At 41.9% G+C, this 17,566-nt stretch overlaps 1 protein-coding gene across 2 annotated transcripts in view; it reads left to right on the top strand.

The window, feature by feature from the left end:
- The window catches only part of MED23 (mediator complex subunit 23), a 42,544-nt gene extending 27,801 nt beyond the window's left edge, over positions 1–14,743 (top strand). For both annotated transcript variants that reach the window (XM_081855247.1, XM_081855246.1), the window contains 11 exons: positions 1,750–1,955; positions 2,497–2,677; positions 3,502–3,672; positions 4,919–5,135; positions 7,519–7,755; positions 8,405–8,570; positions 8,885–8,957; positions 9,438–9,652; positions 10,486–10,606; positions 12,441–12,572; positions 13,621–14,743. In XM_081855247.1, the coding sequence (XP_081711373.1) occupies positions 1,750–1,955; positions 2,497–2,677; positions 3,502–3,672; positions 4,919–5,135; positions 7,519–7,755; positions 8,405–8,570; positions 8,885–8,957; positions 9,438–9,652; positions 10,486–10,606; positions 12,441–12,572; positions 13,621–13,791 (1,890 nt within the window). In that variant the 3' untranslated portion in view covers positions 13,792–14,743. The remainder of the gene's footprint in view (positions 1–1,749; positions 1,956–2,496; positions 2,678–3,501; positions 3,673–4,918; positions 5,136–7,518; positions 7,756–8,404; positions 8,571–8,884; positions 8,958–9,437; positions 9,653–10,485; positions 10,607–12,440; positions 12,573–13,620) is intronic.
- The last annotated feature ends 2,823 nt before the right edge of the window (positions 14,744–17,566 follow it).

Below are 17,566 nucleotides of genomic sequence, written 5' to 3'. Positions count from 1 at the left end.
CCTTCTGCAGGGCTCCCTCTCACTAATAGGAAACCTCACTAGGATTGGCTGTACAAAGTAGTTCCCCATCTGGGATTCCCTAGTGTAGGCACTGAGAGCCATCCCTTTTGAAGTAAGTTTGCATGCCATTTGTATTCAAGAGCTGTTCCCTTTGAAAGTGAGCCCCTTTCCAGTTCTGAGGTCATAATGGCATCAGGTGAGTGACGGGTGGACGGCCTCATCCACCTATTAAAGTTGAGCCACGGGTGTTGGGGGGAAAGAAAGGATTCAGCCTAGCCATGTCCAGTTCCTCCATCACGAAACAGTGAGCAAGCTTCAAACTCTCCAGAAGTCGTCTTCATACTGAATAGTTAGTGAAAAGGGTTGGAGGAGAGAAAAAGCTGGGCATGGTGTAGGACCCCTGCAGTCCACACATTGTCAGAGACATGAGATGTGGGAGGCATTAGACATAACTGGATTAGTGTTTGGTAGATGCAAAATGATTACAGGATGCAAGGTTTCTAGATAATTGTTTCCCCCACAACCCGATATTCTAAAAATATTTAATCAGTTACTCAGGCCTGTCTCTGGCACAAATTGGAACACATAGAATCATAGAGTTGGAAGAGACCACAAGGGCCATCGAGTCCAACCCCCTGCCAAACAGGAAACACCATCAGAGCACTCCTGACATATGGTTGTCAAGCGTCTGCTTAAAGACCTCCAAAGAAGGAGACTCCACCACACTCCTTGGCAGCAAATTCCACTGTCAAACAGCTCTTATTGTCAGGAAGTTCTTCCTAATGTTTAGGTGGAATCTTTTTTCTTGTAGTTTGGAACCATTGCTCCGTGTCCGCTTCTCTGGAGCAGCAGAAAACAACCTTTCTCCCTCCTCAATGTGACATCCTTTTATATATTTGAACATGGCTATCATATCACCCCTTAACCTCCTCTTCTCCAGGCTAAACATGCCCAGCTCCCTTAGCCGTTCCTCATAAGGCATCGTTTCCAGGCCTTTGACCATTTTGGTTGCCCTCCTCTGGACACGTTCCAGTTTGTCAGTGTCCTTCTTGAACTGTGGTGCCCAGAACTGGACACAGTACTCCAGGTGAGGTCTGACCAGAGCAGAATACAGTGGCACTATTACTTCCCTTGATCTAGATGCTATACTCCTATTGATGCAGCCCAGAATTGCATTGGCTTTTTTAGCTGCCGCGTCACACTGTTGGCTCATGTCAAGTTTGTGGTCAACCAAGACTCCTAGATCCTTTTCACATGTACTGCTCTCAAGCCAGGTGTCACCCATCTTGTATTTGTGCCTCTCATTTTTTTTGCCCAAGTGCAATACTTTACATTTCTCCCTGTTAAAATTCATCTTGTTTGTTTTGGCCCAGTTCTCTAATCTGTCAAGGTCGTTTTGAAGTGTGATCTTGTCCTCTGGGGTGTTAGCCACCCCTCCCAGTTTGGTGTCATCTGCAAACATGTCTCCCTTGTGAGAAAGAAAGCCAGAAAAGTGGCAGTCTTTATATTGGCAATGCTGGAGATTTAGGGGGAAATCAAGAGGGGTCAACTTGGGTGGTATTAGGAAGTGGCTGGAGCCCCAAAATTAAGTCCCATCTTCAGGTAGAAGATTTCTTCCTCCAGGTTTTTAAGATCCCGCTTCTGAATGTCTCTATTATAGAAGCAGAATGACTCACAGTAGTTTGCTTAATTTCAGATGAAATAGGCATTTTCAGATCTGACAATGGATAACAATTCACTTTATTTCAGGCTTTCTTCAAACAAAATAATGTACCTCAAGAGAGCCGCTTTAACCTGAAGAAAAACGTGGAAGAGGAGTACCGAAAATGGAAGTCCATGATCAATGAGAATGACATCATCACCCACTTCTCCATGCAGGGCTCCCCACCCCTCTTCCTTTGTCTCCTCTGGAAGATGCTTCTGGAGACTGATCACATTAACCAAATTGGTTACAGGTTAGTTATTTCAAGATGGATTGTTTCTGGCATAGTAGATTTGTGCAGAACATTCTAAGCAGAGGTACATTTCAGTTAGCACACTAGTAAAAGGAAACATAACATATTTGCCAAAGATGGGGGTTTTCTGCAGCTGCCCAGGGTTTAATGGTTCATCCCCTAGGCATTCATTATGTATAATGTTAATAGTCTGCTAGGCGTATCCTGAAAGACCAAATTCATTATCAGTGCAAATCAATACAAAGTGGGCTGCTGCGGACCCATCTACTAACTCCAGAGGAAATCTATTTTAGGACAGAAGGGGCTAGAATCACCACTCTATTTTTAGTGCAGGTTTTTATCAGTTCTGCCCTACTTCATGCATTTTGAGAGTGAATGTTCTAAAAATAGTAGCTCTCCAGAGGTTGGTTGGTTGGTTGGTTGGTTGGTTGGTTGGTTGGTTGATAATGGCAGCCTTAGGTAGAGTATCTATATTTAACAGTCCACGTTGTTAAATTAATTCTGCATCTGCCACCATTGCATTTTCTATCCTGTTTGTTAGGGTGTTGGAAAGAATCGGAGCCAGAGCTCTGGTGGCTCATGTAAGGACATTTGCAGATTTCTTGGTCTATGAATTTTCCACATCAGCTGGGGGCCAGCAGCTCAATAAGTGTATTGAGATTCTCAATGACATGGTGTGGAAATACAACATTGTGACACTGGACAGATTGATTTTATGTTTGGTAAGTAACGCCACAACAGAGGATACCTCTTGTATGACGACCATAAAACTAATAGTCCTAAGTTGGAGAGATTCTGGGGAGTTTCTCTCAATTCCTTTTTGTTTTACCATGCTGAAGGATTACGATACACTGCTCACGCCTAACTAGGTCATTTATGAACAAGTTAAAAAGCTGACCGTAGGGACAAATTGCATTTTTTGTTAGAAAATTGGTAATTTCACATTTGAGTTCTTTAAGTAGTCTAGTGGATGCTACCTGGACCCAGTGATTTGTTCATATTTTTACAACTGTTTCCCTCAGCTCCTTAGACACTCAGAGAAAGTACATTCAGGCACAAGGATCAACCCCACATTTTCCACAGTGACGACAGATGCAAAGAAGATATAATTGTCTCTTTGGTCGTCTCTGTCATGCCCACTATATATCTTACATGTGTTCTTTTTAGCTGTTGCTGATTTTAAAAAATCTTCTGAATATTGTTAAATATCTGTTTTTAACTGTTTTTATTGCTAGTTTCAATGTTTCATTTTATATTTTTGTAAACTGCTTAGAGGTATTTAACAATCAAACAATGCACAAATTGTGTGAGATAAATAGATATCCATGCACTCCTTTAAAACCAACCATTCCAACTTGCTCATCTTGCCATAGAGGCGTCTAGCATTAGCATATAAATGCCTATGCACAGTGTAGCTCTCTCCAAACATCTCTGGCTCATGTGCTACAGATTTGACTCACAAATTTATTTCCCTCCATGAGCCACAAATGTTTAATTTGTAGTATTTTGCTGTCCTCTTAGATGCTTTTTATCCTCTTCATTTCAGGCAATGCGCAGTCATGAGGGCAACGAAGCCCAAGTGTGCTACTTCATCATTCAGTTGCTCTTACTGAAACCTAATGATTTCCGAAACCGAGTAAGTGAATTTGTGAAAGACAACTCCCCAGAGCATTGGCTGCAGAATGACTGGCATACGAAACACATGTCTTATCACAAGGTACTTTCGGTTACTTTACTTAGTGGTGAAATATGTAAAGTTAGAATATTGTTCTAACTATTGTTTATTTGTTTATTACTGCAAATTGCTAGGGGTGTATGGGGTCCTAGGGGAGGGGGTAGTGCCTCTGGTGGGGGGACATGTCATGCTACTTCTGAAGTAGTTTGTCCACCTTGGTCCCCACCCTGCACTCAGCTCTCACCTAGGGCTGCTAAAAGCTGTCAATATGCGACAGCAGCCACACCCAGGGAATGGCTTAGACTGGCTGGTTATACCAGGTGAGGGTAGCTGATGGGTCTCAAACCCTGGGTGCTTTAGGGACAAAGACAGGCTCCAACAGATTGAGTGGATGGGACTAATAGGGGCCTAATGGTTGAGAAGGTGGTTTCTGCACATGCTGTAAAGGGGAGTGAGGGGCAGATGGGGCTCATCAACCTGGGAAGGTAGCCCATCTAGGAGAAGGAAACTCTGATCTTAAACTTCTTCTGCCTTGCAAGATACCTTTGAGAGAAGAAAGGGTTAAGGAGCAAACCATACACAGATCCAGAGGGGAGTCCATCCTTATGGCAACTCTTGCAGCCAAGCTGGTACCAAACGTATTGCTCTGTTTTCCTTTGGTCCACATTAGCCTAGGACCTCCATGCACACTGCCCAGGCTGGAGGTCACTTCAGTGCTGCTAATGCATCAGTTTGACTTCACCGCTGGGCAAGTGCTAACAACTGCAATTTGCTTAATACCAAGATTAGTTTTCTTATGTCTGAGAAAGGCTGGCAGTATTTCACATTTGAACTGGGAGTATAGTTCGAAAACAGGCAGATCTTACAGGCAAAGACACACGCAAAACCATTTCAAGGCTGGGGAATATTAGGGGAGTTGAGGATGCTAGGCCAATCCTTACCACCTAGAACACATCAGGACTTGAAAGGTGTGGTAGCTTTTGTTTACTGCATGTGTAGATATACCCAGCCACAGTGAACTGCCTGAGATGTGGGCTTTGAGGCTGAAATCACCCTAAGGCTTACCTGCATTCATCTCACTGCTTCAAAAACCACCCCCTTCCCAGTGGCAAAAAAATGCCTATTCATTTTCTTAGCAGCAGCACCCCACCTGAGGTTAGAAATCTTTAAAAGCCCTTGTAGCGGGGGGGATCTGCATTCAGAACATTTAGAGAATAAAATATTAGGTTTGGAATGTTACCAAAGCAAGGCAGATAAATTAATATTTTAAAAACTTTTCCCTCCACAGAGGTATCCTGAAAAGTTATATTTTGAAGGGTTAGCAGAGCAAGTCAACCCTCCAGTACAAATCCAGCCCCAATACTTGCCAATATACTTTGGAAATGTGTGTCTCCGTTTCCTGCCAGTATTTGACATTGTGATTCACAGATTTCTGGAACTCCTTCCAGTGTCCAAATCACTGGAGACTTTACTAGATCATCTAGGAGGCTTATACAAATTCCATGGTAAGTTTCTTTTCCCCCACTTTTTCGGTAAATACCTGAATTACTTTGTAAACTGAGTGGATGATAAACAATATCACCAATGAAGCGTTGTTTGTGTCTGAGTCTTGTTCCAGCTGTGCTAATTTTGCTTGTCTCACCAGCATAGTAAAGGAGTAATTGCATATGGCTTCGTCAGACTTGCTGGGGGGGGACCCCTACTCCTAGGAAGACTATGGAAACTGCAGGCCTCTTCAAAAGTCTGTGTCAATATACGTTTCAAAAATGGCAGCCGACCTGGTATGATAGCATCCATGTTTGGCTGAGCCAAAACTGCAGGCACATCACATATGTGCAGATGTCAAGTTCTGTCCGTATTGATGTTTAGTGTTGGAGAAATTCTGCATGTTACAAAGCAGATGTATGCATGCTGAGTCCCCTCCCCCCCCCCCCCCCCCGCTACCAGCCCCGGCAAGCATATTGAAGCAAAGTGGAAGCCTTTGTATGTAGTCAAACGCCATGCATGCATCAAAGCTCATGAGGTTGCAGGAAAGAGCTAATTGGGGTGGTTGTCTTTTGAAATAGCTGGGGAGAGAAGTATGAGACTGGATTGTTGATGTTTCCAATTACTTCAAAAGCTGAGGAGAAGCCATAAAGATTAGTAGTTCAGTAATGAGGGACAACATGAATTGTAATAGTCACCATGCTGAGTAGACCGCTAATAACAGCCACACATAACTTCCCTCCCTTTTTGAGAACAAGGATTAAGAAAAAGGTATTAATCCCTCGTGGCTTAAAAATAAATCCAAATTATGTGATCAAACAGCTTAAATTTGAGATAAATGCAAAATAGATTATGTTGGCATTTGTATTTACTCTGCACGTGAAACTTTGGGTTTTTTTGCCTCGATTTTTTTTTAAAGCATTTTATGAACTAAAGGGGCATGGAAAATGGACAGAATTTTTCAGATTTTGACACTACCAGATTTTCCCTTTTTTGGTGTGCTTGTTGCTATATAGATTGCTTTAGGAAACCTCATACATTACCATATAAGCATTTAAACAATCCTGCTTAGAATCTTGCTCAAATCACTATGAAGCATCTTTTGAGACTGTTCTTTATTGTCACTGATAATGAGCATATCCTGTTATAGTAATCTGGAAAAGCCAGAGACTAGCAATTCTTTCCAATGTGATTAATGTATATTGATGTTTGTCTAATCTAAGGCCTTTAATCCATTGCTGTCACTGTAAAGTATTTGCAGAATTGTCCTCTAGGATGACCTTATTCCACGTTTTGGTCACTATTACATGCTCTTTCCAATTCCAAACACCCAAATATTATTCTCTGGGTTTGGAGAAATATTTGAGTTACCAGTGCCAATGCTGCATGCATTAGAAAAAATGGGGAAGAAATGTTTTAGGCAGAGCTGCTACTTAGAGGTGTATTAGGGTTACCACTAGGGACGCGGGTGGCACTGTGGGCAAAACCTCAGCGCCTAGGGCTTGCCGATCGCATGGTCAGCGGTTCGAATCCCCGCGGCGGGGTGAGCTCCCGTCTTTCGGTCCCAGCTCCTGCCCACCTAGCAGTTCGAAAGCACTCGTAAGTGCAAGTAGATAAATAGGTACTGCTTTATAGCGGCGTTTCCGTGTGCTGCGCTGGTGCCGGCTCGCCAGAGCAGCTTCGTCACACTGGCCACATGACCCAGAAGTGTCTCCGGACAGCCCGGCCTCTTAAGTGAGATGGGCGCACAACCCTAGAGTCGGACACGACGGGCCCGTACAGGCAGGGGTACCTTTACCTTTTAGGGTTACCACAGAGATTATCATTAAAAGATGTGATTTATTATCGCATAAAGAGAATGAGCACACAAAATTTATTTCTAACATGAGCCTAGTTTGAGATTTTTTCTGGTTTTTCACAATCCAGGGTTAATCAAAGAGGCAACAGGTACTACTACTCATTTGAACTTCTGCCTTTGATTCTTAAAGCTACAAGCATGGTTACGTGTACATACAGCGATTCAGCGAGAGTTTTAAAAAAATGCATTCTGTGATGCTGGCTGCACACATTTAGCTTTGTACAAATCTCAGCTTCTATTATTATGAAAACTGCAAGCTAGTCCTTGCGGTTGTATACATATTCTTGAAAGTGTTTGGGCAAAACAAGTTGATATCTTTGAAGCTCCTACAATGAGGGAAGTAAAGTATACAAGATAGCAAAAATTGCAGGCTAAATTTTCCCCAAACTGAGAGATGATCAGATTGCATTATTTATATTTGGCACAAATCCCAGACTTATTGGAACAGAGCTTGGATTGCCTGAATGAAGGTTTAATTTTAATAACGTGAATTAAACACAGACTTGGCTCTAAGTTTGTGAACACATCTGTTCTCCTCTTGGCAGATCGTCCAGTGACCTACCTGTACAACACTCTTCACTACTATGAGGGGCACCTCCGGGAGAGGATGAACCTGAAACGAAAGCTCGTCCATGCCATCATTGGCTCCCTCAAAGACAATCGGCCACAAGGGTGGTGCTTAAGTGATACTTACCTCAAATGTGGTATGAATGCACGAGAAGATAACCTGTGGATTCCTGAAGATATTTATTATTGCAAATTGATTGCAAGACTGGTTGACAATATCTTTTTTTTTAAAAAAAGGAAAAAATGTGAAATATCAGGCTGCATCCAAATAACTATTCTCATTATAATGAATTGGTAAATGGCTATGCTCTGGTGCCATTTTCTAGTGCCTCAGCCCGCCCACAGATTTTTATCAAATTACTACTGCAAAATAAGTAGAACATGCATATTTTTAACTCTTTTTGTGTGTTAAATATGTGTAGCTGTCATCCCAAGCATTGGCAGGTTCACCAGAAGTAAACCCTACTGAGTTGAGCCAGACTGGTTTCTTTCTAATTATTTTCCTTTGCTCAATTGACAATTTTAATATTTATTGTAAACCACTTAATATTTTTTTCTTTACAACCAAGCAGTACATAAATCTTGTTAAATAAATAAGCACACTTGGAATTTCAGCCTAATTAAAATTTGTAAATCCAAAAGATCACAGAACCAGTCATTTTCTTAACAAACCACCTTTAGTTCCTTGAACTGGGGAAACCGGCTCAGAATTTCTAATACACTGCATTGCATTATTTGGTGGAAAACACAAAGTGTACAACGCATCATACTCTAACTGTGATGCTCCTGATAGGATGTTAACTTCTTGTTCTAATGGCTGCTTCCTAGTTTCTATAACTGTTCATTTACCTTAATCGCTGTCACCGATGGCTGGCAAATCATCTAGCCCATTCCCAAACTGTGACTGGAGGTTCAATGAATTTCCCAACCCAGCTGCCCACGCTCTCCATGTTACCTGTGTCGAACTCATGGCATTGACTGTGCCAGGAAAGGATGTGGGCAATGCCCTCCTCAATGTTGTGCTGAAAAGGTATGTGAAACTTTCTGAAAGGTGGGGGTGAGGGACACTGTTGTGAAGTTAGGGGCCTGTTAACATATTGCAAAATGTTGTCTAATTAATCTGTCAAAATGGAAAGATTCCCAGGAACCAAATCACAGAATTGGGGAGCTGGAAGGAACCCTGAGGATTGTCTAGTCTACAGCCTTGGCGTTATCAGCATAACACCCTAACCAACTGAGCTAACCATATTTAGTTGATTTCAATGTATCAATTCCTTTAAAGTGCCTTTGCCAAAATATTAAATAAAAGAATCATGTGTCTCTCTCCCCCTTCGGTTCTTATAGTCAGCCTTTAGTGCCCAGAGACAATATCACAGCTTGGATGAACGCAATTGGACTCATCATCACTGCGTTACCTGTGAGTCATCTTGCATTTTGAATTCTGATTTAAGTGAAGAGAAAGCATGCTAAAACATCAACCCCTGTACAAGAAGTATAATACGGAAGTTAGGGTAGCGTTGTTCATTTTTCTTAGTTTTGACTGTAAGTTTGTTCAACGGAATTTGGGTGTGAAGAATCAAAGACAGAGTATGGTGCATCTGAAGCAATTCAGAAAATTGGACACCTTGAGCAGTGTAGAAATTGCTTAGGGTTGCTATTTGAAGAACTCTTAAATGTTTGTTATTAAAACTCAGTTTCCTGCAGCAGTAACTAAGTTGCCATTTGATGCAAACATGGTTCTCCACACATGGGCTTGTGTTTTTTACATTCCCATGCTACAACAATGTGGTGTAGGGTGGAGCCAGAAGAGAGTGGTAATCACGTTCCTAAAACATTAGGCCACAACTGGGTCACAATGTCCTGATGATTTGAAGTTGCTTTGGCTCTCTTTTCCCAGGAGCCCTACTGGATTGTCCTTCACGAACGGATTGTGAGTGTTATCAACAGTCCTAGCTTGACTTCGGAGACCGAATGGGTTGGTTACCCATTCCAGCTGTTTGACTTCACAGCTTGCCATCAGTCTTACTCCGAGATGTGCTGCAGCTACACTCTGGCATTGGCACATGCAGTCTGGCACCATTCAAGCATTGGCCAGCTTTCCCTCATTCCAAAGTAGGTGTCATGGATTGGCTGGATGAAGAAGAGTGGTGGGAGGCACCAGCTGGGGAAACCCCAGAGGAGGAAGGCTCAGAGCCAGAGGACCGGTGGTGGGACACAGAGGAGCAGTCCGAGGGAGTGGATTGGAGGGGGGAGGTTTCAGATGCTGAAGGGACAAGAGGGTTTAGTGAGCAGGAAGAGCCCGGGACAGGAAGCAGCTCAGACTCTGAGGCTGGAGCAGGAGGGGGTGTCAAGGGACTGTTGAAGAACACAAGAGTCTCCCTCTTCTGTTGCAACAAGCTCCCTTCTCACCTGGTTTCCAAGAACTTGCAAAGTAATGAGAAGAGCAGAACAGAGGTGCCCAGACACAGTTTGAGACTGCTTGGGAAACACCTGAGGAGGAGCCTTAGAGATGGTGAAGGCAGGGACCTTCAGTCCTGGCAACTGCTTCATAGGAGCAAGACCTACTGGGGAGTGTTGCTGAGAACAAGTATGTTCAGTTCCTTGAATAAAGAGTTAACTTCACTGACAAACAAAGATATGCTTCCTTTTTCGCTGACCTGACTCCCACCGTGACAGGCATACTCTATATGATCTCTGAATATTATTTTCAGCCAAATAAAAATGTGCTGCTTGTATATAAAGCCACATATAGCCATAAAACATAGCTGATAGGTAGATATCCTCTGTTAAGTGTGTGTCAGAATATTTGATTGTATGCATCTTAATGTTATTAACGGCACTTGCCTCTTAACAGAATTTGGTAAATTTCAGGGTATAAAATAGAAAAATATAAAACAAAAAGCTAATAAAAGCACTAACTTAATATAATTTCTAACATATTACAGGTTTCTCACTGAAGTATTGATACCAGTAGTAAAGACGGAATTTCAGTTACTCTACGTGTATCACCTGGTTGGTCCATTCCTACAGCGGTTCCAGCAGGAGAGGACAAGATGCATGCTAGAGGTATGTGAGATCAAGAGAAATTGCTGCAGTGTTCATCAGAAGAGTAAGACAGCAAGCTTTTGGACTTTGCTAAATACTGCCTTTCTGGTGAGGCTTTCCATGCAAACATTAACCTTGCTCTCCTATCCTTCCAACAAAATTAGTTCAACAAAGAGATAGTTTGTGTATCTTTCATTGTGTTTATTCCTCCATCCTCTTTGGAGGACTTCCAATACAACATTTGCAGTAAAGCAAGTTAGTTGGAGGTTTAATATATCCCTGCCATAGTCATAGGTGCAGGAGAACATATATCACATAATTATGTAATTTTGGGATATCTTACAAAATCTTTTGGGTATTTTCCTTTTTTCTTTGCTGCCCATTTGCTTCTGTCAGTTTGTTGAAAGAAACACAGCCCAGTTCTCCTGAAATCACCACAGGCACAGCCTCAAATTATATGGACTTTGCATTCAGTCACAGCAGAAAGCAAATTACAGTATTCATCAGCTTGTCTCTTCAAGCACAACAAAGGAGTTTTAAAATAAACTCTCCAGGACATTTTCAGTGTCCTAAAATTAATTATGCTTATGCCATAAGTAGCTAAACAAAGCTGACTTCAAGCTCTGTCTTTGAAGACAGGAAGGAACATCTGTGCCTTTTAAACTCTGCTTTCTGTAGTAAGCCAAGCAGAGCAAGAGATATGAAAAGTGCATAATTAGCTTATTCTCTGCTATTTTTCCTGTCATCTTTGAAGAATAAAAATTCCTGAGTTCTTCTCCTAGAAGTGAGGGTTACTGCCATGGCGCCACCAATTTTCATTTGCCAGCTCTGAAACCCCCATATGGCTATGGATTGATGAGTTCATCTTAAACAAAAGAAGCCCCAAATTTAGATAAAGACTAATTTTAAAAAATGTCCACCAGAAATGTCCTTGTGGTTCTTTAGTAGACCACAGAACACCAGTGTATATGGCAAACACATATCCACTAAACTATGTACAGTTGTCTATCCCATTACCTCTCATCATCAAAGCTCAATCCTTTTGCAGAATGCTTCAGTAGTATATCTGTATGCAAGATTCAAGCCACTTTATTTTAAATTGAAAGAATGTGATCTGTTGTTTTTAATAAACTGTTACAAGATCTACAGTGGTTCTCAAAGAGTGTCACGCGCCACTGTGGTGGGAAGATTCAAGGACAATCAATATTATATTTTGGGAATGATTCACGTTCTTACATAGCTACATTGTTTATAATATGATCATGGGGCATCCAAAAAAGTATAAAGTGGGGATGTGGGTGGCACTGTGGTCTAAACCATTGAGCCTCTTGGGCTTGCCACAACGGGGTGAGCTCCCATCGCTCTGTCCCAGCTCCTGCCAACCTAGCAGTTCGAAAGCACACCAGTGCAAGTAGATAAATAGGTACTGCTGCTGCAGGAAGGTAGACAGTGTTTCCATGCGCTCTGGTTTCTGTCACAGTGTTCTGTTGCGCCAGAAGCAGTTTAGTCATGCTGGCCGCATGACCCGGAAAGCTGTCTGTGGACAAATGCTGGCTCCCTTGGCCTAAAGCACCACACCCCATAGTCGCCTTTGACTGGACTTAACTGTCCAGGGGTCCTTTACCTATTATAAAGTAGTGTTACAAATCTAGCACTGCTAGTTGTTTCTTTTTTCTTATCCATGAAAACTTGTAGGCTTGTTGTGAGCAAATTTTTATTCTGAAAGCTTGACCCAGAGAAAAAAGTTTGAGAACCACTGAACCGTAGGCTTCCGCCCCTGCTTGCACTGCTCACCATCCTCAGCTCACCAATACCATGCATATTCAGTATACAGTTTTTGTTTGTGTGGCAATAGATTGGAGTAGCTTTTTATGAAATGCTTCTGGAAGTGGACCAATGCAACACACATCTGAACTACATGGATCCGATATGTGATTTCCTGTATCATGTGAAGTACATGTTTACTGGAGACAGTGTAAAAGACCAAGTAAGTGACGGGAAACCGGAATTTCCTCTTTTGTATTTTTTGCCAAGTCTCTCTTCTTTTGCTTTATTTTCTCTTTCTCTTTCCTTTCTTTATTTCCATTGTCCCTCTCTTTTATTCTTCTGTTGTTGTTTTTTATCTTTCGGAGCCCTAATATCACTGTATTATGGGAAAATGTCAGTTAAGAAATCTTACATACTAGAATTAGGTTTTCTATTTTAAATTTTGAAGTGAGTCAACGAAAATAGCATAAAAACTGTTTAAAACAAATTAAGAATCTTGAGTCCTCTTTGTCAGATGCAGTAACATGGGGGTAGTTAGAATTATAAACAGTGAAATGTGAAATGAAATGCAGAACAGTAGAGATGGTGTTAATTACGTTATTAACGGTGGCCATTCACAAAAAACAGATTTTTTTTGCAATAGACATCCTGCCATTAGTGAGCCAATTAAAACCTGTGTATAAAAGAAATCTGTTATCCTGATTCAATTAACAAGCATTCTTCTGTAAGCATTGTGAAGCTAAATGAAGACCTTTAAATTTTTATTTTAGACTTTAAACCAGCAGGCCACATTTGACAGGTGGGCAGTGCTGACCACCTGTCAGTCACCTGATGTTACGGAAACATCAGGTAATGGGGTGCTTTGCAGTCTGTATGAACATCAAGATTTCAACGCACAACCCAGGCTTGCAAAGAGCCCTGTGCACTGCTTTGAAGCCCTGCTGATCAGCTGTTCTTTGCCACTTCCAAATGCCAAAAGCACTCTTTGCAAGCACCTTCAAGAATATGCTGACCGTGAAGCTTCCCATGGGAAACTCCTTAGTGAGGTCAAACCCACGGAGTTGATAGAAGCAGATTTTAATCTCCGCTTTCTACTGGGATCAGCTGCACTCTGCATTCACCATGTGGCCCAGCCAATCTCTACTGTCTTGCTTTACCACAAGTTAGCTGACTGCTGGTGATAGCAAGGCATTTATCTCCATATATAAATGGACCACCCCTTTATTGCTTTATAACCACTTTTTATTTTCCTTTGGCTTTCGTTAAAGGTTGAAAAGATTATTTGCAACCTGAGGCCTGCTTTGAAGCTTCGTCTGCGCTTCATACATATCAGCAAGATGGAGTCTGCAACTGTTCCTCAGCAACCCATAAGCAATGTGTCTCCAGCACCTCAGCCTAGCCAGGTCCCTGTGAACGTGGCCTTGCCAGTGACACAGTAGAGGGAGCCACTAAACTACTGTCTCTGCCAAGGACATCCAACATGGACCCAGATGAAGCAGCACCCAGCATGAATTTCATTTGAGAAGAGCTGGGTGCAGGAAATTTCCCATTACATTCTTCCTTTTAATGCATCTGAGGACCTACATATTCTATATATGTGCTGCTGCCCTTTTCCAAATCAAAGGAACTCCTTAAGTTCAGCAAACAATGTGGCTCTACAAATACCCAGCTGCTTTAAACAACAACACTGCCCATTGTTGGCCTTGTTATCTTAACTCATGTCTCATTTTTCTTGCCAGTGGTTAACTTCTGTTTTTGGTAGCATAGATATGTTTACACTGGCAACAGTTAACATTTTGTGCTTTTTTCAGCTTTGGAAAATGATGACGCTTGGGCGAATATAAAGGCTGCGACCCTCATATCATTTAAGGAAGAATAAGCTAAGCTTAAGCTGCTGAGATCCTGTTGGCTTAAAGCCAAGTCTATTAAACCTACTAGCTGGATTTTCTATGAAAACTAGTTGAAGTATTGGTGTAAAAGGCAGGCACAAACAACTTCTGACCATGGTGCCAGAATTAGCTGGTGCTGCCTTACTCCGCCAGCAATCCTGCTGCAGTCAGGGATACAATATGGTGATTAAAACGCTGCCTAGCCAAATCACAAATGAGCAGGCCTCCAGGTTTACAACCAGTATATTTATGTGAAGTGGTGGTGGTGGTTTTAATCAGCCACCTGTGTTTTGAATTTGTGTAATAACTACATTTTATTTTGGACTTGTACTATACTACTTTTGTTCAAGTTTTATTTTTGCGTAGGGAGGTTGGTGGGGGTAGAAAGATTTTTAACCAGATAATGTTTCAACTGCTCGTGAAGATAAGATTTGTAAAATACTGCTCTTATTTCATAACAATGAAAAACGTGCTTAATAAAAATAGTTTTTATAACTACTGACCTATTTTGCTTGACTGTTGTATTCATTTTACACTGTAGCTTCACCAGTGCTGTAAGACTGGGAATTAGAAGGTTGTCCCTGTTTCTAAACTTTAAGTTCCCTGTGGAACATAGCGTGTGTTCCTTGTTTCAGAACAGTAAAGTTACTTCTTTAATTGGACATTGGAACAAAAGGGGAAGTGAGGGGTGAGTTTAAACCTGCTCACAAATATGTCCACATTTCCACCCAGTTTGGAGTTCAGGTGAGGAGCTGGGAGGGTTTAGGTCACTAGATCACAACTGCTTCCCAGAACATTCCCTTTTTGGCTCTTTCATCATTGAAACTCTGACCCTAGTTGGGCCAGGGTGTTGAACGAACAAAACTGCCAAAAAAAAAATTCCCTTTGGGGGCTCTCAGTCCTAGTTTGATCCTGTGCTGTGGTCCCCCGCAGTGACAACATTATAGCAAAGCCAGCTCTGACTCTTCAATTTGTTCCAAACAGTTCTGATATATATGTAGTTAAGGCTATTACCAATAAGCACCGAGCCGATAAATAAATTGGATTTTCTTTTGCTGTTAAACTTCTTAGACTTCCAGCTGCTGCAGAAATTTGGCAATTGGGCTGCTGCAGGAAGAGGTCACACGGTACACTTCCCTTTGAAGCGTATCGTAGGCTGACATTTAGGTGGCAAAACTTCAAAAGCAAAACTAGTTCTTTTCTAGACAGAAGCCATGCTTTCACACTGCTTTACTGACTTGACATTAATTAAAAAGCCAAAAATTACTGCAACGTTTTTTCAGCCCCTCTGACTCAAGCACAAGAGGCAAGGGATATCTAAGAGGCAGATTATTGAGGAATTTCTCCCAATAAGCCCTTTTCCTGCAACAGCTGGATCCTCCTGTCCTTTCTAACAGTTGTATGACACCTCCAGACTGCCATTTTTTTTGTGGGAATATAATTCAAGCACATACTGGAACTTTAGGTTTGCACAGTTAAAGGGTCTGTCGGCCTAATGCAAGAAATTGTTTTGAGTTTGGGGGAGGGGGATCAGACTTTGCAGTTAGGAAAGTGATTGGTAAATATATGAAATGTGAGATGGAACAAGACATTAACATGCAGACGTATAAACACACTGCAAGCAAATCAGGATGTATGTTAGACGACTGACTGCTCATTGCTACCATGTTGCAAGGAAATCAGAATGAATGCTCAAAGAACGGCTATAATCAAACCAACGACTAAGTTTTTTTGCAAGCCAATTAGGATGAATGCATGATAAACGGATCATTCAGAAGGATTCACACTGAAGACAGGTTGGCATTGTATGTAATTAAAACTGCAACGACTGTTGCCAAAATGCAATTTGAAGTCATTTTCAAGACTGCAAAGGTATCATTTCCAGTCTCATCCTATACTAGTGCTGAGGAAACTGGAGGTCCTGCAGGAGGTCCTGGAATACAAACTCCCATCATTCCCAACCATTGGCCAGGGCTATGTTGCAATTTGAATTCTACAATAAAGTCCACTATGTAATAAATAAAAGCAGCAGTAAAATACCAATACAAACCATACAGCATCTAGCACAACACAATGCAGTTGCTACAAGCAGCAGAAAAATGATTAAGTGGTCCACCAAGACCCTCAGCAATTGTTAAGTAGTTGTGGGGGTGGGGGGTGGCAAACCACCTCTCTAGTGTGTTCATTGGCATGCATGCAGGGGCACTTCTGCAGGGAAGTTTACTGCAGACCCTAGTGCTTATGCATGCATGTATGTCCTTTGCAGCATCCATGCAATGTTGTCTTCATCAAAAAGACTGTCCAATATTTCCCCTTTTGCTCCAGATTTAACATTTCCACAGAAAATCTGATAAGCAAACACACACACACACACACACACACACACACGAACCACCCCACCCCATGGAAAACAGTAAATCCAGATTAAACACGGGGGGGGGGTTGAATTGGCATTTTTCTGAGGTTAATGTTATATGGGCACTGCAATAAACTTGCAGGCATGAGCAGCACCAAGTCCAAAATAAATTGTTGTGCTGAAGCACCACAACTCTATGTCACAGGGCTAGGAAGTGTCCTCTGGCATAATACTTCTGCAGTAGAAATCCTTTTTTAAAAAGCCTAAGGCCATCAGCCATTGCAGGTTATCGGGTTTCCCTATCAATCTTCACCTAGGCCATCATGGTTCCTCAAGCTTTCACTTGATAAAATTTATCACATCAACAGGCTCTGAAAAGGCTGAACATGCCCTGCAGTAGCTTATAAATCAAAGTTCTCTGGTTTAATTACACCGTGGTTTCTTATTAAAATGCAAATGGATAATATTTCTCGGAAGAATATTAGTGGTGCATGCTGTGAGTCTGTTAACATTAATGGGATACTCAGCAATTTATAGTCAGATTCTTGTAAAAAGAAAATTGCTCTAGACTAGTGTGGGTGGGAGACATCTTTTCTCTGCATATGCCCCTTAGACATACACATACCCCTATGCTAAGGGTGGGGAACCTCTGGCTTGCGGCCCAAACTTGACCAATGAGGCCATTAGCCCCAAACCAGGCCCACATCAGCTGATGGGCAGGAGAACAGGGGTTAATTCCACATTAAGCCAAAGCAGCAGAATTTCATCCCCATTCACCGGCTGAGCTTGAAGCCCTGTGCAAAAGCAACCTTTGAAGCAACTTTTGCACAGGAGGCTTCTGCAAAAGCTTTAAGAGAGCCCTTATGCCCATGTTTGAGACTCTGGAGGCTCAAACAGGACTATGGGGACTTAAAAGGGAAACACAGGAAGACTGAGCAAAGGCTTTGTGAGTCTCCTCCCACTTTTAAG

Source organism: Podarcis erhardii (assembly GCF_964252035.2).
Source record: "Podarcis erhardii genome assembly, chromosome: 3".
Lineage (NCBI taxonomy): Eukaryota > Metazoa > Chordata > Lepidosauria > Squamata > Lacertidae > Podarcis > Podarcis erhardii.
This window is presented reverse-complemented; position numbering and strand designations above follow the sequence as displayed.